The sequence below is a fragment of the Delphinus delphis genome, chromosome 2 (genome assembly GCF_949987515.2).
Source record: "Delphinus delphis chromosome 2, mDelDel1.2, whole genome shotgun sequence".
Taxonomy (NCBI): domain Eukaryota; kingdom Metazoa; phylum Chordata; class Mammalia; order Artiodactyla; family Delphinidae; genus Delphinus; species Delphinus delphis.
In genome coordinates this window covers 40939210-40963226 of record NC_082684.1, presented here as the reverse complement: position 1 = coordinate 40963226, position 24017 = coordinate 40939210, and the positions used below count along the sequence as shown (strand labels likewise).

General features: G+C 35.4%; 1 protein-coding gene across 6 annotated transcripts in view; it reads left to right on the top strand.

The window, feature by feature from the left end:
- The window catches only part of MNAT1 (MNAT1 component of CDK activating kinase), a 215818-nt gene that overhangs the window by 49495 nt on the left and 142306 nt on the right, over positions 1–24017 (top strand). For all 6 annotated transcript variants that reach the window (XR_009518332.1, XM_060004451.1, XM_060004447.1 and 3 more), the window contains exons 4-5: positions 9146–9249; positions 18747–18887. Coding sequence is in view for 5 of the 6 variants with exons in the window: in XM_060004451.1 (XP_059860434.1) it covers positions 9146–9249; positions 18747–18887 (245 nt within the window). In the remaining variant the exon portion in view is untranslated. The remainder of the gene's footprint in view (positions 1–9145; positions 9250–18746; positions 18888–24017) is intronic.

Here is a 24017-nt window from a genome sequence, read left to right as displayed (position 1 = left end):
TTGCTTTTTTATTCTAATTGTATTCATTGTACTTTGTATGTAGTCTTAGCAACCATGAATGGCTATGAACTTTAGCTGAAAAGATGGTAGAATTGGGAGTGCTAAGACAAAGTAGAAAAGTTAGGATGTAGACTGAGACGATAAACTGAAAACAAATCTGCAAGAATGGGCAAGTGTGCAGCTATGTAGAAATCTGACTATACTTAGATATTTGGTTTAGAACAGGCAGTTGGACACCAAGCAGGAAGACACTTAGCTTACATTTATTCTGAAGGCCGTGTTGTTATTCAAAAGTCTGGTCAGGCAATAAAGGGAAAGGAGATTATAGATGTCACAGAGCAAGTTGAATACATGGTCTCAAGTCCAAGCAGGCAGGTAGGATAATTAAAAGAAACTGATGGACCAAGAAGGTGGGGAAGATGGGATCTTGATTCTGGAACAAGGTTTTAGTTGAGCCATGATTTTAAGAAATACATGTTTTTTGCTATGAAGTTTGAAGTTATGAACAACCTGAGGGCCCATAGGTAAAATCGTGTCCAGAAGTGGGAGCTAGGATTGACAGGTAAGAGCAAGTCCAGATATTAGGGCTTACAATATGCCATTTTTTCTTTACCAGATAAGAAAGCTGGCTCAGAGCATTTAATCTGAAAGTGATTCTGCTATTATGTATTGATATATTCACGAAGGACTATCTTTAGTTGCATTATGTTGGTGCTCTCTTAACAAAACTCTGCTTAATTGACTCATTGGAGTAACTGATATTTCCCAGTCCTTCTGTAACATGTACTGACTGATGATCGAAGCATAATGAATGCATGATGAATCTTGTCCATTAGAAGATTTCTATACCTCTGTACTTCTCTCACCAGTTCAGTTATATATCGAGTTGGTTGTACTGGTAACCAAACCTTCTTATGTCAGTTGTACTTGTTATTGTAATTAATTTAATTAAGTAGTTTATAAGATTGGGAAAAATTATAAACCTCTAGAAGGATTCTAGTTCTCAGGTCCTTGATCCATTTTAAAAAGATGGAAACTGAGCAGTATAAATGACAGGTATGGTTTATACAAGAAGGAAGCACAATTCCCATTAAAAACTGTATCTTGACTGTGTGTTATTACATTAGAGAATGACTATACACTTACTGCATATGCTTTAAGTTAAAATAAAGTGTTTAAGAAGAGTGTATGTATGTTTCCCTTCTTTAACAGACTTTTCTAAGTAATCAACTACTGATCCTGATCATGTTGGACAAAGAGCAGTTCTGCTGCATTTGAAAATATTGATGAAGTTTGGGACCTCGCTTCATGGACTTATAGTTTATTTTCTGAACTTTAGCTCAATTCAGCAAATAGTAATTGTTCTATGTGAACTATTTACTTGCTGAGGATATATGATCTTTGTGTTCAGTAAGTTCATACTCTAAAGGGGGAGATAATTATGTAATTATAATTTAATGTGAAAGCAGTGTAGGCATTTATTTATAAAGTGTTTCAGGAATATAGATAGCAAAACAGTTAATTCAGCATTAGGAAATAGAGGTAAAGTTTGAACACATTTGAGTTCGATCTTAAAAGATGAATAGTGGTTTACCAGGTAGAAAGAGGATGGAAGAACATTTGTAGCAAAAGACAAAGTCACAGAGATATAAAGGTGTTGAGCATGTTGGGTAATGTAGCAAGTAATCTGTTATAGGTAGGTAGACATGGGGAATGACTAGCAATGAGGTTTGAAAAACAGATTGGACCTGGGTTAATGAGGGCTTTGTAAGCTAGACTGTAAGGGTAAGATTTTATTCTATGGCCAGCCACATACTGTGGTAGTGATGTGGAATATTGACAGGAGATACTCGAGGCTGGGAAACCATTTTTTGGGGGCTGTAGCAGCAATTTGGGTGAGAAATAATGAGTGCTTAGAGTAGGTAGAAACTGAGGGAGGTAGGTAAAAGGGATGTTTTAGAACTAAAATATTCGAGTGACTAATTTCGTGTAGGAAGTGAGGTTAGAAAGAGCAGGCAAGGATGAATTGCAGTATTCTGACCTTGAGCAGTTGCTGGTGTTAATCTAGAAAATAAAAGTGGGAGAACTGGCATTATTTTCCATTGTTTTGTTGGGTAGAGAGTATGGAAATGAGGGTAAGACCAGTTTTAGCCCTCTTAAATTTTGTTAGGGTGTGACTGCACCACTTAGTTATGTGTCATTGTTCTGATTGTTATGGTATAAATAAAACTTTCTTTTTTTTTAAACTTCCTTTTAAAATCTTGTTTCAGTACCTGTGTACTTTGTGTCTTATTCATGCTTTCAAAGGTGATTAGTTGGATGTTTGTGGTATCTGTATTGGCTATCTCTGTGTTAATCAAAAGTATAATTTTCACAACTCTTGAGATAGGCATTTTAATCCCTGTTTTGCATATGGAGAGGGGGCACAGAGAGTTTAAGTATTGTGCTGAAGATCACATTGCTAGTAAATAATGGAGCCAGATTTTGAACATGGGTTTTCCTCTCTCAGAGCCCATGAAAGTGCTTAGTAGTCTCAGAGAATAGTTAGTAGTCTGAGTCTAGAACATGGGATGCAGATTGGTAGAATAGTGGGAGATGAGAGAAAAAAGTAGGTTGGAGCTATATTTTGAAGGATCTTAAAGAAGTTTGGAAGGAAGGAGGGAAGGTAAGATGGTGATACTGAAGATGGTTAGAGTGAAAGGAATAGAGTTGGTAGGGTGGCTAAGGACTCAGTGTTTGAGGATTTATAAATTGGGGATTGGTCATTTTGTTATATAAATTTCATTATGAATCCTTTGAATATAAAAATTTTAAAGTATTAGAATTTCAAATAATGGCATAAAAATTACAGTAGAGGGGGCACACATGGAGGTGAACTTTCTTATAGCATTAATAATAGGCTCTTTTCTGTGGTTATGACAATCTAAACATAAAAATTCTTGTTCCTTTTGGCCTCAGGGATTATCTCAAAGGTTTGTCCTTAGTTTCATAATAAACATTCTTTTGGTTCAGGGTATGCTTATTTTAAAAGGGTGAGAAAGTCCTAAGGGCTTTAATTATAAATTCTGGATGTCAAAAAGACTTTAAAATTGTACTCAAATAACATTAAATCTTTCAGAAAATACAATAGGTTTTTTGTTGGCTTTTAATACTTGACTAAAGGCAGATCAACCTCTGAGCTAAACTAGTAACCAGATAGATAAAGGGCCAAATGATTGTTACAGAAAATTGTTCCTTTTTCTTCAAGGCTATTATACCAACCTAATTCATTGTGGCATGAATGAGACTTGCTTCTTCTGAAAATGTTTCAAAATTGTAATCCACTTTTATGTTTTTTTTCTTTTTTTTAAAGGAAGAGATTTGTATTATGATTACAATTTGTATCTATTATATTGCTTTTACCTTTGCTTTTTCAATTAAAGAATGAAATAAACAACTTAGTTACTTTAGTTTCATTAGAATTCATCATAAATTTTTTAATAAGCAAAAAGAAAGAAATTGTCTATAAACAGTTTTCACTTAGATTTTAACTTTACTGTTTCTAGGTTCTATTTAATGGGAAGTTTAAATTAGTACATTGTCTAGCTTGCTGATAAATTGTAATTTTTTTTCTTAAACTGCTGTAAACATTCTAGTAGAGTTCAACATAGGATATCAACTTGATTACCTTTACTTGTCAGTAGATTCATACCATAAGAAACAAAGATTTTTTCCTGTAGTTTTGCACCTGCTTACTTTGCCATTCTGTATAATTCAGTTCTGTAATTATAAAGCTCATTTAAATTAAATCTGTATTTATAAAGATAATTATAAATATTAGCATTGATTTAATTTTGCTTTTTTTTTTTTTGCGCGGTATGCGGGCCTCTCACTGTTGTGTCCTCTCCCGTTGAGGAGCACAGGCTCCGGACGCACAGGCTCAGCGGCCATGGCTCACGGGCCCAGCCGCTCCGTGGCATGTGGGATCTTCCCGGACCGGGACACGAACCCGTGTCCCCTGCATCGGCAGACGGACTCTCAACCACTGCGCCACTAGGGAAGCCCTGATTTATTTTTTATTTTAGTTTCTTATTGAGTTATAATTAACATGCAATATTGTCTTAGTTTCAGGTATACAACATAGTGATTTGCTAATTTTATGCATTATGAAATGATCACTGCAATAAGACCGGTTCTCATCCATCACTATAGAAAGTAGTTACAGTATTATTGACTATATTCCCTATGTACATTACATCCCTATGACTTATGACTTACTTTAAGCAGGCAGTTTGTACCTCTTAATCAGCTTTACCTATTTCGTCCATTCCCTCACTCCCAGCATTGGTTTATTTATTTTTTTCCCTTTTGTAATCAACAAGCATTTCTTGAGCTCTTACCAGATGAGAAGTTCCTGTTGTTTTTTAAATAGACTTTATTTTTTAGAGCAGTTTTAGATTCACAGCAAAATTAAAGGGAATATACAGAGAGTTCCTGTATACCCCTTGTGCCACACATGCACAGACCTCCCTCACTATCAACATACCCCACTAGAGTGGTAAATTTGTTACAGTCAATGAACCTACATTGACATATCGTTATCTCCTAAGTCCATAGTTTACATTAGGGTTTACTCTTGGTGTTGTACATTTTATGGGTTTGGATAACTGTATAATGGCATGTATCCACCATTATAGTATTGTACAGAACAGTTTTGCTACCCAGAAATTCCTCTGTGTTCTGCCTGTTTGTCCCTCCTTCCCCCGAATCCCTGGCAACCACTGATCTTTTTACTGTCTCCATATTTTTGCCTTTTCCAGAGTGTCATATAGTTGGAATCGTACAGTATGTAGCCTTATCAAATTGTTTTCTTTCTCATAGTAATATGCATTTAAGGTTCCTCCATGTCTTTTCATGGTTTTATAGCTTATTATTATTACTGTTATTATTTGGTGCTGAATAATATCCCATTGTCTGGATATATTATAGTTTATTTATCTTTTCAAACTACTGAAGGACGTCTTGATTGCTTCCATGTTTTGGCAACTATGAATAAAGCTGCTGTAAACATTCGTATGCAGGCTTTTGTGTGGACATGGTTTTTAACTCCTTTCGATAAATACCGAGGAGGGCAGTTGCTGGATTGTATGATAAGACATACATTTCTTTCGTTTTGTAAGAAACTGTCAGACTGTTTTCCAAAGTGCTGGGCCATTTTGCGTTCCCACTGCAGTGTATGAGAGTTCTTGTTGCTCACATCCTTGCCAGTATTTGGTGTCATCATGTGTTGGTTTTTGCCCATTCTAATGGGTGTATAGTGAAAGTTTTTTATTTAAATGCTGGGAGTGATAAAGCAGAATCAATCCTAGAATCTGCCCTCAAGGACCACTCTATTAGGTCAAATAGATAGGTACATTGAAAATAATTATACAGGGTAGAAAGTGGATAAATACCACCAGAATGATATTACGTAATCTGTTGTGAGCATTCAGGGGTGGAGAGATGTAGGGGATTTCTAACTGCAAAGTGAGTTATAGCATTCAGGGATGGAGGATGGAGAGGATTTGCACCTGCAAAGTGAGTTATGAGGAAGAGCTGCTGATTAAGCTGGATATAGAAGCGTAGCCAGATACAGATATTCACAGTTGTTCTGGGTTGAGGCTGGTACTAAGATGGGCCCTGTGGGAGCAGTTTGCTCACAGGTATGGAAATAGGAAAGTGTGGCCTGTACAGATGCAGAGAAATAACTGAACTGGGCTAGCAGTGGTCTTCAGGCATAGAGAGAAGCAATAAAACTAGCATTGTAGACAAAAGTTCACGCTTTGGAACACAACACTGTGAATCAACTATACTCCAATAGAAATTAAAAAAAAATTTCAGGCTTTGGAATCAGCCTAGGTTAAAATCCTGGTTCTAACATTTACTATACCTTGGACGTAGTTATTTAATATCTTTAAACCTTACCTGTAAAGTGTAAATGACAGTAGTACCTCACATATCTCATAAGATTATCAGGAGGATTAAGTGATATAATTAGGTCAGATGCTAGATGTAGTGCCTATCATACGTGTTTTATAGATCTTTGAGATGTTTCATAGATACACATGCGCGTGCCCACATACACGCGCTATAGAGGTTTTTTTTTTTTTTTAATTGGGGTATAGTTGTTTTACATCAAGCAGAGTTTTGAGAAGGAGATCACCTCAAGCAGACAAATGAAGGAAAACTACTTTGGTTGGATTGCTCAATCTATCTTTCCCTTGGTTCTTGAAGAGGCTCTGAGGAATCTGCAAAACTCTCAAAGCAGAGAGGGAAAAGTAATGTAAGAGTTAAGACTGGATTTTTTTTCAAGGCATTGTGAATGGAGAAGTGATGATACAGAGATTATAGAAAATATGATGAAGTGCAAAGTAAAGAATGCTGTGTATGTGTATACGTATCATGTAAAGTAGAAAGAGATTTTTATATGAGCTGTGAATAAATTTTCCACATTTATAAGAGAAGGAAGTTATTTCTAGTTAGGGGAACCGGGGAGAACTTCATGGAAAAGATAGTATTTGGGTAGACATTTGAAGATTGGGTATATTTTCAAAAATAAGAAAGGGGGATCAGGCATTCTGGGCAATGGTATGATCAAAGGAACTGGACCAGGAAATGTGGGGAACATTTGGGAAATGCACACCTGTCTAGTTTCAAGATAGGTCTTTATTGAGGGGAGATAAAAGTAGTTATAGCCAAATTAGGAAGGGCTCTGGATTCTAAAAGTGTTTGATTTTGTTTTTTCCTAGTAAATGGGGGAAGGCAGACGGGATGAGAGAGGACTATAGGATGGTAGAGGTGGAAGGTGATTTGAGGTGTGCTTCAGAAATATTAGTCTGGCAGCATTGTATACTATGGATGGGGTTAGGGAATAGGGAAAGATGCAAAGATTCTGGAGACAGGAAGTTAAGTCAGAGATTAAATTATCCAGGGAGAGGTAAGATCCTGGCTTGGAGTACTGGCAGGTACATTGAAAATAAGGACAGTTTTAAAGAGATTTTGGTGGTAGAATCTGTAGTATTTTGCAGCTGGTGCTTATGGAGTGCAAAGGACAGTGGGTCACATGAATGAGATGTTAAATCCTGGTGTCTTAGCATGATAGTCATAATATTAACAGGTAAAGAATTTACAAGGAGGAGTAAATTTGGACATGTTTATGTGCTGGGTTTTCTAAATTGTACTTTGAGATGATATCAGCTTTTCCTGGCATTTCTTTGCTTGAAACTGTGGCAAGTTATGAGATTACCCAAGGAACATAGAGGGAGGAAAGAGGGCAAAAGTCAGAATCATGCAGTGTACCTAGAGAGCAAGATGAGGCAGAGATGGAAACAAGAATGGGTAGTTGTAGTAGTAGGAAGGAGATCAGGAGAAAATATTAACAAATTAGTCACGGGAAGGACGTGCTGAGGAAAAAAAAGTAATCAAAATTGTTAAGTGGGCATAGATGTTGAGGGTGGTAGAGGTTGTGAAAGATTTTTGGATTTGGTGGCTCAGTGGATGGCTGTTAAATGCAAGGAGTAAATTGTGAGTGGTTGGCAAGGACAGTGGAATCAGAGTGGATCACAGTTGTCTTTCTGAGGGCTGTTGCTAGTTTGGAACTTCTTTCTCTGACTATTTTGTGTTGGGGCCAAAGTGTGATTTATAGGGAATGCCCTATGTTGCATCCTAGACAGATTCCCTGGTTTACCACCATTATTATTTTCTTTTCTACTTTGTGATAAAAAAGCTGGAGCAATAGCTAGAGGGCTGTTGTTTCTCATTTTCTCTCACTTCTCCCAGAGTTTTAAAATTGCATGTAATAGAATTGAGAATTGCTGCTTTTTTTTCTACGTACTTAAATAAGCCTGGATTTTCAACAATGATTATGATAAATTGATGTTCTGAAATAAGTTGGTCCTTTGAAGAGATAAAAATTAAATTATGTATCAGATTGGTCTTTTGAGTATGTTTAATGGCCTTACTCAACAAAACAGATAACCCTCTGTTGGGCTTCCAATATTACTTTTCAGCTCTTACAGACCTAATGCAAAAATCTAGGAACTATTTGAGATGGTTATTAGTTAAATGAAGGAGTGAGATGGGGAAGGAATCTGTAGAAACATGGAGTAAAGCAGAGTTATTTAGGGTAGATCAAACCTGTTTATAGGTCAAGCTGGAGGAAGCAGTGGTAAGTAATTGGAGAAGGGATAGAAGGGCTAATAATGGATGCACAAACATTATGAGGAATCCAAGGGAAGTCTGGATTGAATTATGGAACAGGAGAGACTACGATGATGATCCTTCTTTAGACGGGCTGATACAAACACTGAAAGGGGTAGGGCAGTGGGGCAGTACTTCAAAATATGAATTTATATATACTAAAATAGTTTTTTTGGTTCAGAGTATTATAATAACCTTTTTATTTACATATGTAAACTTAGAAGGGAGTAAGGCATTTATAATTAAAATTATTTTGAGTTGGAATTATAAAAAGATCGTTCTAAGTCACTGAAAGTTTATCACCTATCTGAACATATCTCAGTGGCTTCTCTTACTAAATTATTTCAGTCTTAAGTTTTGGTGCCAGATTTTCCTTTACCTTCCTTGTTAATTTTTGACTCATGTATTTCATAGTTTCCCAGAACTAGACTATATGGTAAATGATTCAAGCTTGTGTCTAGCCATGTTGAGGATCAGAATAAAACCTGTTCTAGTTTGATAATATTTTTTTATTCCTTTGGATAATTTTTCTGTTTCTGGCACATAGATTCTTTTCAGTATTGATTCTGACCAGTATAGTAGGTCCCAGACTTAACTCTTTTTATTTAAAAACTTAAGCAATCTTTTTTATACTTTTACAGTTAAAATGGGCACTATAAAAATCAAATCCAGTGTGATTATGGCAAGCACGTATCTTAGGTTTTTTGAGGTGATTCAGATCTTTAGATAGTCTGTGTGATAGTCTGACAGTCTCTCCTTATATTTGGTTCAGAAAACATAGTTGCTGAACTAGAGCTAGTTTCTTAAGCTATAAAGACTGTCAACCTGATGAATTAAGAAATCACTGTGATGAATATTTGGTTTTTATTATCTTCTCAAGATTTATGTTAAAACTGTATTTCATGTCAGTGTTTCTTTTCTGATGCAGTTTTCAACTTGACCAACAATGTGGATTTGGACAACACCAAAAAGAAAATGGAGATATACCAAAAGGAAAACAAAGATGTCATTCAGAAAAATAAGTTAAAGCTGGTTGGTTGCTAAGTATTTTCTTCTTCTTTTGTATTAGAGATGAATGCTTCCACATGATCCTTTAAAAAGCTATCGTTCTCGGGATTTCCCTGGTGGCGCAGTGGATAAAACTGCGCTCCCAAAGCAGGGGGCCCAGGTTCCATCCCTGGTCACGGAACTAAATCCCACATGCATGCCACAACTAAGAGTTTCCATGCCATAACTAAGGAGCCCTGGAGCCATAACTTAAGGAGCCCTGGAGCTGCAACTAAGACCTGGCTCAACCAAATAAATTAAATAAATAAATAAATAAATATTTAAAAAAAAAAAAAAAAAAAAAAAAGCTATCGTTCTCTAAAACTAGTTATATTTACAAAGACTTTAGCTGAAATTAATGCCAGAAATACTAATCTATGTATATAGGCATATAGGTACGAAGCACACATTACTATAGCAAAGACAGTTTTGATGGCATTGTTAAAATATATCCTATAAAGGAAAAATAATTATAGACATGCAAAGATTTAATTAACTTACACAATTTAGCTATCATTTCTTCAGTACAACTTGGCTTTCTAGTTTTGGGGGAAAGCAGAGGTAATTGTTTTTGAGGTACTGTATCAGGAATTTGTAATCATTGGTAAAAATGATATAGATATATTTGGATTACATAGCTTGTATTTTCGTCTTGTACTTAGAAGGACTTCCTTTTTATAGTCTTTAAGTGTTTCATTTAGGCACTTCTTTCCTGCAATAAAACTCTCAAGGAATTGACGTTCTATTCCATTCATATCCAGCCTGGCTTCCTTAGAAAGGTGTCTCATTTCTGAAAGCATCAGTGTGCCATAAAAATTACTCTCTTTGCCCAGTAGCCTTCTCTGGGTACATCAGAAGATACATGCAAAATAGGTATGCCCAGGTAACTTGTTGCATTAGGTCTGTTTAAATTAATGAGGTTCTTTTCAAGTGAGTGCTGTTTTCATTTATCGTTTTAAAGTAGCAAATAATATTGAGTGTTGAAAGAATAATCTAATTTTAGACTGGTTATATTATTTTAAAGTAGGAATTTCTAATTATCTGAAAACTTTATAATGATAGGTTATTGAATACAGTTGACCCTTGAACAACACAAGTTTGAACTGCGCGGGTCTGCTTAACACCTGGATTATTTTCAATAGTAAATGCTACAGTACCACACGATGAGAAGTTGGTTGAATCCTTGGATGCAGAACTGCAGATACAGAGGGAACCACTGATAAGGAGGGCAGACTATAAATTATACACAGATTTTCAATTGTGCAAAGGGTCAGTGCCCCTAACCCCCTGTGTTGTACAAGGATCAACTTGTATTTTATGTAATGCATGTTACAGTGACTGCATTTATTCTTCATATTAACGTTTAGCACCTGGATCTTATAACAAAGGATTTTGGTCAGTAATTCATTATCATTTATTAATTGGTCATTCTGTGCTGAGCATTTTATCTATTAGTGATACTTACTATCACTATTTGTTTTTGGCATAAATACAGACATAGGACCATTTTTTAAGATGGTGCAAATTAACATAACATAATTACATAACATCAGTAACTATGGTATCATTGGGTAGAGACAGTTCTCAAGTGGCCCAAGGAGTGTGGACTATATGACTGATGTCTTTTTGCAAACCTGAGGTAGCAACTTGCCTTTAATGTCTTTGTGAAAGTTGAAGTCTTACTGTTCCCAAACTATCAGAATTGTGTCAAAAAGGAAAAAAAAAGCAATCTCTTGCATGATTAGGCACAATGAAATGACCCATTTCTGACATAGAGAAACTATTACTGAGTTGTCTGCTAACGAGATCTTATTTGTCTCATGGAGCTGGCACCTAGCATCAATTGTGAACATGGAGAAACTGAATAAAGGTGAACTAATCTTGAAATAGACTTTTAGTGAAGATTAGCTTAATTTTTATCTTCCGTTTTCTGGATTCTCATGAGCAGCAGATATTGCTGCATAGAATGTCTATCAATTTAGCAAAAAAAACTTTAGTTCAATAAGCATTTGTTGAACGTCTGCTAAACACATAGTATACAAAGATGAATAAGAACCCTGGTTCTGTAGGGACCAGGTAATTTCAGTACAATGACTTAGGCACATGGAGAGTTCTGTGTGCTTGCTATTACGGGAATACAGAAGAGGGATACCTAATCTGTTCTAGGAAGATTGGGAAAGGCATTCCACGTGAGATAATGCCTGAATGGAGCTTTGAAGAACAAGTAGAAGTTACCAAGTTGTAGAAGACGGGAAAGGGGTGGGTTGGGAAGCTGCACAAAGACATTCCAGGCAGAAAGAAATCATGAGCAAAGGCAAGACGGCATGGATAATCACAGAGAGCGCTGAGAATTGTAAGTAGTTCTATATTGCCAAGTTCAATAGAGAGTTGAAACTGAAGTAGAAAGAGCCTAGGTAACATAAGGCCTTATGTATTGTGAAAAGTAATTTGGGCTTATATTGACCAGTTGTTTGTATGTTTTAGCAGGTGAACCTTTTCTTCAAATGAAACCTTACTCTGAATACGTTTGTTGAATCAACAGCGGGAGGACGAATAGGCTTGAATTCCCATCTGCTCAGTCTCTTCTGTAGTGTACCTTAGACATCTTATTAGGGAATTCCCAGGATTCCTTAGAGTAATGTTATAGAAACCTAGCTGTTAATGATTGTCATTGAACGGTATTAAGCAAAGTGATAATAAAGTATTGTCCTTATTAGAATAGATTTATTGCTTTTGTGGAGGTTGAATTTGAGAGGATCAAACCTGGAGTTTAGGAGGCCAATGGGAGGTTATTGCAGTCTTGTAGGCGAGTTCAGAGGTGACTTAAACAAGGAATGGAGAGGTAGGGATGAATTCGAGAAATGTTTTGAGTTTGAAATAGCAAGTCCTAATGATGGATTAGAAGTGGGAGGTAAAGGTTGATTGGGTAAGGTGGTGCCATTAATGGGGAGAAAACAGAGACCTTCTAGTCTTTCAGCCTGCTTCCCTTCTCCCAGTCCAATACCTTCTTTGTGCCCCCAATGTTTGATTTTTAATGACAGCTATTTTCCCAGTTATGCAATCAGCTAGCTAGCCAACCAATATTTATTGAGGCTTTCTATTTTCAAAATACTTAAATACAGTGAGAAAATTGAGGCTACCAGTTTCTCATTGACAAAGCCAATAGACTCTTTGTTGGTCTGAATGTCATTTGGTCTGTAGGCAGGGCAGTATTTGATGCAGGCTTCTCCCTTGATGGTGAAACTCTTCCTTGATTCTGTGGGGCCACTCCATTCTCTTCATCCTGCTGCTCTCACCTTCCTCTTTCATCCTTCTAAGAGGCTTCTCTTTCCTTTCTGTTTCTTAAACACTTGGATTCCTCTCGGTGCTTCTCTTTAAGAGTTAATCCTTTACACTGATTACTCTCAAGTGTTTCTGCAGCCCGTTGTTTTCCTCCTGAGCTCCAAGAATTCTATGTGATACGTCCATATATCTGTAATTGGTTAATCGACATTTTTTCTGGATGCATTAAAGGCATTTGTGATTCAGCATTCCAGAACTGAATTTTCTTTTCCTTCCAGTTTTATTGAGCTGTACATAATTGACATATGACACTATGTAAGTTTAAGGTATACAGCATAATGATTTGACTTATATATCTCAGGAAATAATTATCACAATAAGTTTAGTAAACATCCATCATCATATAGATACAAAATAAAAGAAAAAAATCTTTTCCTTATGGTGAGAACTCTTAGGATTTACTCTCATAAGAACTTTCATATATGCAGCAGTGTCTATTATATTTATCATGTTGTACATTGCATCCCTAGCTAATCTTATAACTGGAAGTTGGTACCTTTTGACTACCTTTATCCAATTCCTCCTCCGCCTAGCCCCTGCTTCTGGTAATCACAAATCTGATCTCTTTTTCAGTGATTTGTTCGTTCGTTTTTGTAGTATAATTGACCTACAACATTGTTTTAGTTCCTGGTGCACAACATAGTGATTCGATATTTCTATACATTTCAAAATGGTCACCATGATAAGTCAAGTTACCATTTTGATTGTATGGTTACCATCATGATACAAAGATACTGCATTCCTGTTGACTGTATTCTCCCACACTGTGTATTTCATACCTGTGACTTATTTATTTTGTAACTGGAATTTTGTACCTCTTGATCTTCCTCACCTATTTCTCTCATTCCTCATCCCCCCTCCCCTCTGGCAACCACCTGTTTGTTCTCTGTATCTGTGACTCTGTTTTGCTGTTTTTGTTCACTGGTTTTGTTTTTTAGATTCCAAAGTAAGTGAAATCATACAGTATTTGTCTTTCTCTGTCTGACTTATTTAACTTAGCATAATACCATCTAGGTTAATCCAAATGGCAAGATTTCATTCTTTTTTTATGGCTGAGTAATATTTGATTGTATATATGTATATATATCTATATCTATATCTATCTATATCTCACATCTTTTTTTATCCATGCTTCTATTATTGATGGGTACTTAAGGTGCTTCCATTATCTTGGCTTCCATTATCTTCCATTATCTTGGCTATTGTAAATAATGCATAAATGAACATTGGGATGCATATATCTTTTCAAATTAGTGTTTTTATTTTCTTTGGATAAGTACCCAGATTTGCTGGATTGTATGGTAGTTCTGTTTCTAATTTTTTGAGGAAGCTTATTGTTTTCCATAGTGTCTGCACCAATTTACATTCCCACCAAGAGTGCGCTAGGGTCCCCTTTTCTCCACATCCTTGACAGCATTTGTTATTTGTTTTCTTTTTGATTGTAGCCATTCTGACAGGTGTGAGGTGATATCTCATTGTGGTTTTGATTTGCATTTCCCTGATGATTAGTGATGTTGAGCATCTTTTCCTGTGCCTTTTGGCCATCTGTATGTCTTCTCTGGAAAAAAGTCTATTCAGGTTCTTTGCCCATTTTTTAATCAGATTGTTTGTTTTTAAAAGATTATTTATTTATTATTGTTTTCTTGGGCTGCATTGTGTCTTTGTTGCTGCGCGGACTTTCTCTAGTTGCGGCGAGGGGGGGCTACTTCATAACGGTGCGCGAGCTTCTCATAGCAGTGGCTTCTCTTGTTGCGGAGCACAGGATCTAGGCACGTGGGCTTCAGTAGTTGCAGCACGTGGGCTCAGTAGTGGTCGCTCGCAGGCTCTAGAGCACAGCTCAGTAGTTATGGCGTACGGGCTTAGTTGCTCTGTGGCATGTGGGATCTTCCTGGACCAGGGATTGAACTTGTGTCCCCTGCACTGGCAGGCGGATTCTTAACCACTGCACCACTGGGGAAGTCCCAGGTTGTTTGTTTTTTGATGTTGAGCTCTATGAATTCTTTGTATATTTTGGATATTAACCCCTTATCAGATTTATAGTTTGCTAAGACTGACGTTAAAGACCATACTACCAGTGTTTTCTTCTAAGAGTTTTATGGTGTCAGGACTTACATTTAAGTCTTCAGTCCCTTTGGAGTTTATTTTTGTATATGGTATGAGAAAGTAGTCCAGTTTAATTCTTTTGCATGTAGCTGTCCAGTTTTTGCAAAACCATTCCTCATTATATATTCTTGCCTCCTTTGTCATAGATTAATTTCCCATATAAGTGTGGGTTTATTTCTGGGCTCTCTATTCTGTTCCATTGATCTCTGTTTTTGTACCAGTACCATATTTTTTTGAAGATTGTGGCTTGGTATTATAGTTTGAAATCAGGGAGTGTGATACCTCCAGCTTTGTTCTTCTTTCTCATGATTGTTTTGGCTACTTGGGGTCTTTTGTGTTGCCATACACAAAAAGAATTATTTGTTCTAGTTCTGTGAAAAATGCCATTGGTATTTTGATAGGGATTGCATTGAATCTGTAGATTGCCTTGGGGTAGTATGGCCATTTTAACAATATTAATTCTTCCAAGCCATGAGCACAGTATATCTTTCCATTTGTTTGTCTTGTCTTCAGTTTCTTTTGTCAGTGTATTATAGTGTTCTCTGTACAGGTCTTTTACCTCCTTAGTTAGATGAATTCCTAGGTATTTTATTTGTTTTGATACAGATGTAAATGAGATTAATTTATCTTTCTGATAGTTTGTTGTTAGTGTATAGAAATGCAACAGATTTCTATATACTAATTTTGTATCCTGCAAGTTTACTGAATTCATTGATGAGTTCTAATAGGTATTTTGTTGGCATCTTTAGGATTTTCTATATACAGTATCATGCCATCCGTAAACAGTGACAGTTTTTCTTCTTCCTTTCCAATCTGAATTCCTTTTATTTCTTTTTTTGTCTGATTGCTGTGGCTAGGACTTGTGGTACTATGTTATAAATAAAAGTGGCAAGAGTGGGCATCCTTGTCTTGTTCCTGATCTCAGAGGAAATGCTTTCAGCTTTTCACTGTTGAGTATGATATTAGTCGTGGGCTTGTCATATTTGGCCTTCATTATGTTGAATTATGTTCTCTGTGCTCACTTGTTTAGAGTTTTTATCATAAATCGATGTTGAATTTTATCAGAAGACCTTTTTGCATCTATTGAGATGACCATATGCTTTTTATTTTTCAATTTGTAAATGTGGTGTATCACATTGATGATTTGTGGATGTTTAACCATCCTTGCACTCCTGGGATAAATTCCACATGATTATGTTATATAATCCTTTTAATGTATTGTTGAATTTGGTTTGCTAATATTTTGTTGAGGATTTTGCATCTACGTTCATCATAATTGAACATATTTTTTTTCTTTTCCTTTTTTTTTTTTTTTTTTTTGCGGTACGCAGGCCTCTCACTGTTGTGGCTCTCCCTTTGCGGAGCATAGGCTCCAGACACGCAGGCTCAGCGGCCATGGCTCACAGGCCCAGCTGCTCCGCAGCATGTGGGATCTTCCCGGACCGGGGCACGACCCCGTGTCCCCTGCATCAGCAGGCGGACTCTCAATCACTGCGCCACCAGGGAAGCCCCCATAATCGAACTTTTTAATCTTCACTCTCCCACCTATTTCTCCTATTACATTCTTTATCTAAGTGTTCTAGCCATATCTGGTCAGTCTTCATATATTGTTGATAGTCTTTCCTTATGACCTTTCAAACCTGGTTCCTCCTCTAATTATATTATTGTTACCTTACTTAGGGTCCTCATTATTTCTTACTTGAGTTATTGAAATATTCTTCTAGCTAGTCTTCCTGTCTTCAGTCTTGAACCCCATTGATATGTATTCTTCACTGCTTCTAGTCCTCTTTCCAAACTCTAATGTCTTCCCAGTTGCCTTAGTATGGCATAAATGCATCCCTTAGTATGGTATGGTCGACTTTCCATGATCTGCCGTCTGCTTGCCTCTCCAGCTTTATCTAGAGCTTTCCCCAACTCCCATACTTCATGACTTGGCCATACCAAGCATTCCAGCTTTATTCATGTCTTTGCACCTTTGTTTTCTCTGCCTAAATGGCTCTTCCACTCTCCAGTGGGGGTAAATACCTACCGTTTGAAGTCTGCTCAACCTCCATATATTAGTTACCTAGGACTGTTAAAACAAATTACCAAAACTGGGTGATTTATAACAACAGGAATTTGTTCTCTTCAAGAACAGGCTTCTGTAGGCTAGAAGTCTGAAATCAAGGTGTCATCAGGGTCATGGTCTCTCTGAAAGCTCTACGGAAGCATCTTTCTTTGCCTTTTCTAGTACCTTTGGCACCACTCTGATTTCTGCCTCTGTCTTCACATGGCCTTCTCCCCATGTGTCTGTGGCAAAATTTCCAGTATGACCTATCTTAACTTGATTACATCTGCAAAGACCCTATTTCCAAATAAGGTCACATTTATGGGTACCAGGGGTTAAAACTTCAATATATATATTGGGGGCACACATTCAACCCATAACACTGTATACGAAATCTTTTCTAACTCTACCTGTCCTCCATCATTGCAAGGAGAATTTACCACTCTATCAATTCTGTCCCAGCTGTACTCTGTGTATACCTCTGTGTCACTTGTCGTACTTATTACTTATATGTCACTGTTTTATCATGAGACTCATCCTTTTCTGCTTATGGACCTATAGTCCAGTAATTCACTTTTCTAGCCCTCATATCTCACCCCCTAACTTTTTACATTTATTCCTAGTAATCCTTTTAAATCAAGTTTGAATTCTCTTCTCCACTGGGTGCCTGAGTTAGAATAGTAACCTCAGTAATAGAGGTTTGTAAAATTACAGGGAGAGATGCTAATAGGACTTAGCAACTGATTTAATTTAAGAGGAATGGGGTTGTGGGAGAGGGGGTAAACAGAGATGACTTTGAGGTTTCAACTTGAGTTGCCTGAGATGTAGGTGTGCGCTTAGCAGAAATCAGGAATACAGGAGGGTGATCAGCTTTGGGAAACCAAATGCTAAACTTAATTTTGCATATACTGAGTTTGAATTATAAGTGAAACACTTTTTAATTGGGAATCTTGTTTCTTTGGGGAGTTTAATTTGTGAAGTGAAAAAAATCTAATAGAGTGTTTTAATTATTATTTTACATAAAAATGTACTTTTCTCTGAGGTCTCTGTTAATTCATATATTATGTTAGTGATCCCCAAATGTATTATACTCTCTCCCTCTATTCTGTATTTGTCTTGAGGTGCCATAAATTCTCAATGTCTTGTTGAATTAGAAAAAAAAAAAGGTATTACATTTTCAATAGCAACAGTCAAGGATTTAAACTAAAGCCATTCAGATTTTACTATATTTCTCATTCAGAAGACTTAAAGAGCAGAGGCTAGGTATAATATTGCTTTTAAGTACAAGTTAGAGTTGGAATAAATTTCAGAACCTGGAAGTATTTAATATTTCTGAGGAACTTCATAAAAGGGAAATGAGTAGGCCTGTAGTTCATTCTCTCTACATATTAGCTCTGGATTTTGAATTTTTCAGTCCACAAAGAGGACCCTTGAAATTTATATGCTTGTGTTAGAAAATGACTTCAGCTTTTCATAACTTACCTTAAATGAATGCTATTTGGAACTCAAGCATCAGAAAGACTTATTTTAACTTGGGAAAAAGAAGCTAACTCCTATGATAACTTTTCATTATCTTATATATTCTGAAAATTGTTTCTATTAAATAAACCAGTCTTTTATATGGAGTGTTTCAATCAATAGTTCTATATGGAGATTATCTATTTGTTGTTGGGTTTTTTGTTTTATTGTGTTTTTCTTGTTAAATCTCCTAAAATAAAGACATTATTAAGCAGTTTCTACAATTCTGCAGCTGGGCTCAGTGTACTTTGTTTAGGTGTTCATTTAGTGCTAGATGTCATTCTCTTTAATAGTAACATGTCCACATGAAATAAAATGAATTCTAGTTCTTTTGAAGTGGAATTGCTGCACTATTAAACAATTAGTGACTAGTGCATTTTATGCTTCTAAGAAAGGAGGTAAAGAGTATGGTATAGGGTTGATTTTGGTTACTAAATTTATTCCATGCCATATATCAATGTTTCTGTTTTAGACTCGGGAACAGGAGGAATTGGAAGAAGCTTTAGAGGTAGAACGACAGGAAAATGAACAAAGAAGACTATTTATACAAAAAGAAGAACAACTGCAGCAGATTCTAAAAAGGAAGAATAAGCAGGCTTTTTTAGATGAACTGGTAGGTATTAATGTTAATTGTGATAAAAAATCATTTGTCTTCAGGGTTTATCTTTCCTATTTATTATTCTGGGTAATGGTATTTAAATAGCATTTCTATAGTTTGTGCTGGTTTATTCACCTTCTGTTCCTTTATTTAAAAAAAAAAGTTTGTCAATATCCATTTTATTTTCAGGTAAGAGAGTAATATTATAACTAACATAAGCCAGTTTACTATTAGTAGGTTGTTGATGTGTTTCTGAGCTTACTGACAAAAACATATTGTTTTCAGAGCATTTTTCTCCTGATTAATACTGGTTTTCTAATAACTAGCTCATTTTCAAGTGTTTTGGCTTCATGCTGAAGTTTTAGTGACTCTGGTTACTCTGTGAGAACTATGTTTCATATTTTTGCGTGAAAAAAATACATTTGAAAGAAATGGCAATGTCTTGCAAGTTATTGGTGTTTTCTAGTTATTAGCTCCCTAAGTAGACAACATTGTTAGATAATAGCAGTAATTATAACCAAGGTTTATGAAGTGTTTCATAGATTGGAGAATATTATTTGATGCTTATAAACCATTGTGATATTGATGAAATCACAATTAGAAAATCGTCCTTTCCAGTAAAGTCTTTTTACATTCTTCCTTTCCCCTTTCTGGACCCATAATTAGTTTCCATGTGGTGTTAACACACTTAACTCCTCAGTCTACTAGTTGCTATGCTGTTTGTTATTCTATGATCAGGTAAAAGTGTATGTGTATATTTTTCTACTGTGCTTTTGCCCTAAAAGCATTTAAGCCATATAACCAGGAATAAAAAGAGAAAGCAAGATAATTTAAATTAGAAGTAGGTGAGAAAGTAAAGGAAAAGTAAGGGTAAAGGCCTTAGTGAGGCTCAGACAGAAAATGCTTATCATAAACCCTATCTACTTTGTATGAATGAAATGTAAATTTGGTTCTAAAAATGAGGACAGGGAGTTCCCTGGTGGTCTAGTGGTTAGGATTTGGCGCTTTCAGTGCCATGGCCTGGGTTCAGTCCCTGGTTGGGAAATGAGATACTGCAGGCTGCACCGTGTGCCGTTGCGCCAAGAAAGGAAAAAAAAATTAGGACAGCAGTGTATAAAATAGAATATGTTTTTTTTCCTTAGTAACTTCCATTGATTTTTCTTTTTAATATTTATTTATTTTTATATTTGGTTGCATCAGGTCTTAGTTGTGGCAGGTGGGCTCCTTACTTGTGTCCCCAGGGCTCCTTAGTTGTGGCATGAGAACTCTTAGTTGTGGCATGCACGTGGGATCTAGTTCCATGACCAGGGATTGAACCTGGGCCCCCTGCATTGGGATCATGGAGTCTTATCCCCTGTGCCACCAGGGAAATCCCTAACTTCCATTAATTTTTTTTGAAACTATTAAGTGGCAGTTGTGGCTTTAACAGTTGAAATGATGCATGTCATGTTTTACATTTTTTTCATAGACATGTAGCTTGTGAGAAATTAAAAACTTTAAAGAAGGAATTAGTAAAGATTCATGTTACAATTATTTTTTTGAAAGGTTGTTTCTCTCATCATTTTATGCAGAGTTTTCTTTGGTAATGCTTTCCGCTATACAATTAATTGAGTTAATTCCAAACACAGAACTTAGATATAAGACGAAAATACACTTTAACTTTTTAAAAATGTTCCATTTAGTATAAAGCGTTTTTAGTTTTGATTTTGAGATAAGCTGGTTTTGCATAGCAATTATTTTTGCATATTCTTTTTGTCTTTAGTCTTTTAGCATGAAGTTTTGCTGCCTCGTTGAGCTGTTCTTGGCAGTTGAGCTGCAACTGCCAATGTTGTACGTTGTGTATAATCTGGAGTTAATATTGGCTTTTGTTAAGAACTGCTCCCCCTTCCTGTTTTCTTCACCTGCAAGTCATTACTGTGCATACTTTCTTTACTGTTTAGATCATGTAACACGGTGGTTAAATAATCCTTAACAATTTACTGTATTCATTAGAACAATTAATTACAACAGATTGGTTTAAATACCAATTCAATTTGAATTTCTCATTTTCATATTTAAATTTATATTTAAATATTGTTACTTTAATTTTTTAATATTTATTAAAATTTTTTTGTTAAAATGCTAACATATATTTCATCCTTATTGACTAACTGAAAGAATTCATTAAATTTCTTTTTATCCTCCTGAATCCTTATTAAGTAAAAGAATACATTGTATTTTTTTCTATGTATGTTCATGTGTTAGATTTTATTAAGAAAGATTGAATTGGCATCTATAAATATATCTAGAAGCTTAAATCTTAGAATGATTCTCTGGATCTAATTTAGGCAACTAGTATAAGCACAACTTATTAGCATTTTTTTCTGCTGTTTCTGGTCCTTGTGCTACAAGTTACTTTTTAACCTTTTATAAAAGCATTGGCATTACACTATACTGTATGATGTGACAGGATTTTAATGTTATGGTCTTAATGTTTATGGCTTAGCATTTACTATAATGTTGCCTAAAATGTCCATTTATTTAATCCTAACTGTAAATTCAGGGTTTTTTTTTTTTTTTAAAGTTTGGAAAAAGATTTTTAAACAGGTCCTGGCTTATTAAATCTTTTTATATTCTTGTTTGAAAATTCTCTTCAGCTATGTCTTAAATTTTGTTAAGGGCTAATATTGTCAAAAGCAGTAGCTGATTTTTATTAGAATATTGTTTACCAGATGGCTTGCTTTAAGTCAGTTAAAATAATCATTTAAAAATGGTCATTATAAAGCTTTTAATGAGTATTACAGGTAGTCTTAATTAAAATTTCTTTAAATATTAAGCAGTGTACCTTCAGGCAATCAATGTAGCTTAGGGAACCTTTCAGGGTAAAAATGGAAAGCTAAGAAGAATGAAATAACTTGAAAGGCTGAATCTGCATTTTTTGTGTTTCTGAGAGCATGTATGTTTCCCATAGTTTATTTTACTCTGTAGATTTTTTTGTTGTTGTTGTTAGAACTCCTGCTTATTTCTAGTTTAACTTTTTTTTTTTAATTTATTTTTGGCTGCGTTGGGTCTTTGTTGCTGTTCGCGGGCTTCCTCTCTACTTACAGAGAGCGAGGGCCACTCCTTGCTGTGGTGCGCGGGCTTCTCACTGTGGTGGCCTCTCTTGCTGCGGACCACAACTTCAGTAGTTGTGGCACACGGGCCCAGCAGCTGCATCGGGCGGGCTCCAGAGCACAGGCTTAGCAGTTGTGGTGCATGGGCCCAGCTGCTCCGTGGCATGTGGGATCCTCCCAGACCAGGGCCTGTACCTTCGTCCGCTGCACTGGCAGGCGGACTCTTAACCACTGTGTCACCAGGGAAGTCCTTCTAGTTTAACATTAACAAAGATTTTCAGTCTCCAAAGTTTTGATTGCTAAAGTGGAGTACAGCAGATTTAAAGTAAATTGTATTGCCTTAGTATCAAAATTAGTTTTAGCTTTCTAGAATGTTTATTTTTATTAAATTTCAACTGTTTTATCAAGACATTTTAATATTCTGGTTCTTTTATGTGAAGGTGAAACCAGGATTAAAACAGGCAAAGTATTGATTAGCAACTTTTTTGAAGTGCACACATTGTCTTACTTTTACATGAGAACTTTTACTTTTTAGGGTAAGTACCAGGTATGGAATTTGAATTCACTTAGAGTATTAATTAGGAAGCAATGATTTAGCATTTTAGCCAAGGAAATCTATTTTTCTTCTGTTAGTTTTTACATATGAAAAGGTAGTTAGAGATTTTAAAAGATATTTTGGGCCACCGCCCATTTAAAATATTCTTTAATTTTACATTTTATTATAAAATTCCTAATGGAAATAGGAATAGCTGCAGGAATTCACAGAAATACTATTATTAATGCATTACTAACGCTTTGTTGTAGAATATGAAAGGTAGTCAAGTATGTTGTCATAGTGTATTTTATTCATCCTCCTTCAGTATTGCTAAAGCCATGTCTTAAGAATTTTGATCCTTAATAAAGTTCTATTTTATAAATAAAATTCGTGTTTTTCCATTTACTTTTAAAAGTTTTAATCTTTGTAACATTTGCTCTTGCATAGCGCTTCTGTTACAAAGTTTTGAGATACAGATTTATTCTAGGATGATGCTATGGAAATAAATGGCTTGTTACTTGAATTTCTTCTGTACTATAACTTTTAAACAAGTCCTTTAAATATATTAATTAGCCATATTTGTGCCCCAAAATATTAAGTTGTTGGTTTTGGAAAGAAAATTAGATTCTGCTATGTCTTTACTTTTATACTATGAAATGTGTAACAATATAGTTTTTTCAGGATTAAATTCTGGGTAGTTACTATTTTAAAACTCTGTGGGCCATTTGAAGACTGTTTTCGTAGGTCACCTTGGTATAGGAGACTGAAATGTGTTTGTACCTTCATTTTGGTTTACAGATATAGAAAGTAGTATGTGTCTTTGCATATGTTTGTATATGATCTCCTTCCTTCCTGATTTCCTTTTGCATGTGTTCCTGTGTTCTTATTTAACTGACAGCTCAGAAAGGAAAATGTCTGGATACATTTAGTTTAGATCTTAGCTCTGCATCACTTTAAACATGTGAGAAGACTTCATGTTAAACAGAATAAATGACAGTCTACATATAAGAGTTAGTAATTTGTGTTATTAATATGTGTGTGTACAGATTTGTGTAAATAGTGGCCCTGATTTAGTATCAATATAAGATATTAAAAGTGTTTACTGTTATTTTGTTAATTAAAAAATTTATAAAGATAAATTATTTATAAAAATAAGTCAATAAAGGAGAAAATATTGATAAATGTCTTTTGATTGTACTTAACAATCATTCCATTGTGCAAAACAGAGCAAGGATCATTTCCAAACGGCCTCAGGTGAAATCTAATGGGAAACAATTTCAGACTGGTCTGAATTCACTGGTAAAAAAGAAATGTGTCTTAGATAAACATCTGATCTAAGTTATAGTACTTAGATAAACATCTGATCTAAGTTATAGTACTTTGTACTATTTTTGTGATTAGCTTCTAATTTTTTTATTTTAATAAATATGGTTGGTTTTGCTAGATGAAATAAGACCCTATTATATTGTCTTTAATGTGGATTTTATAAAAATCCTTTTTTGTAGGTTATTTTGATTT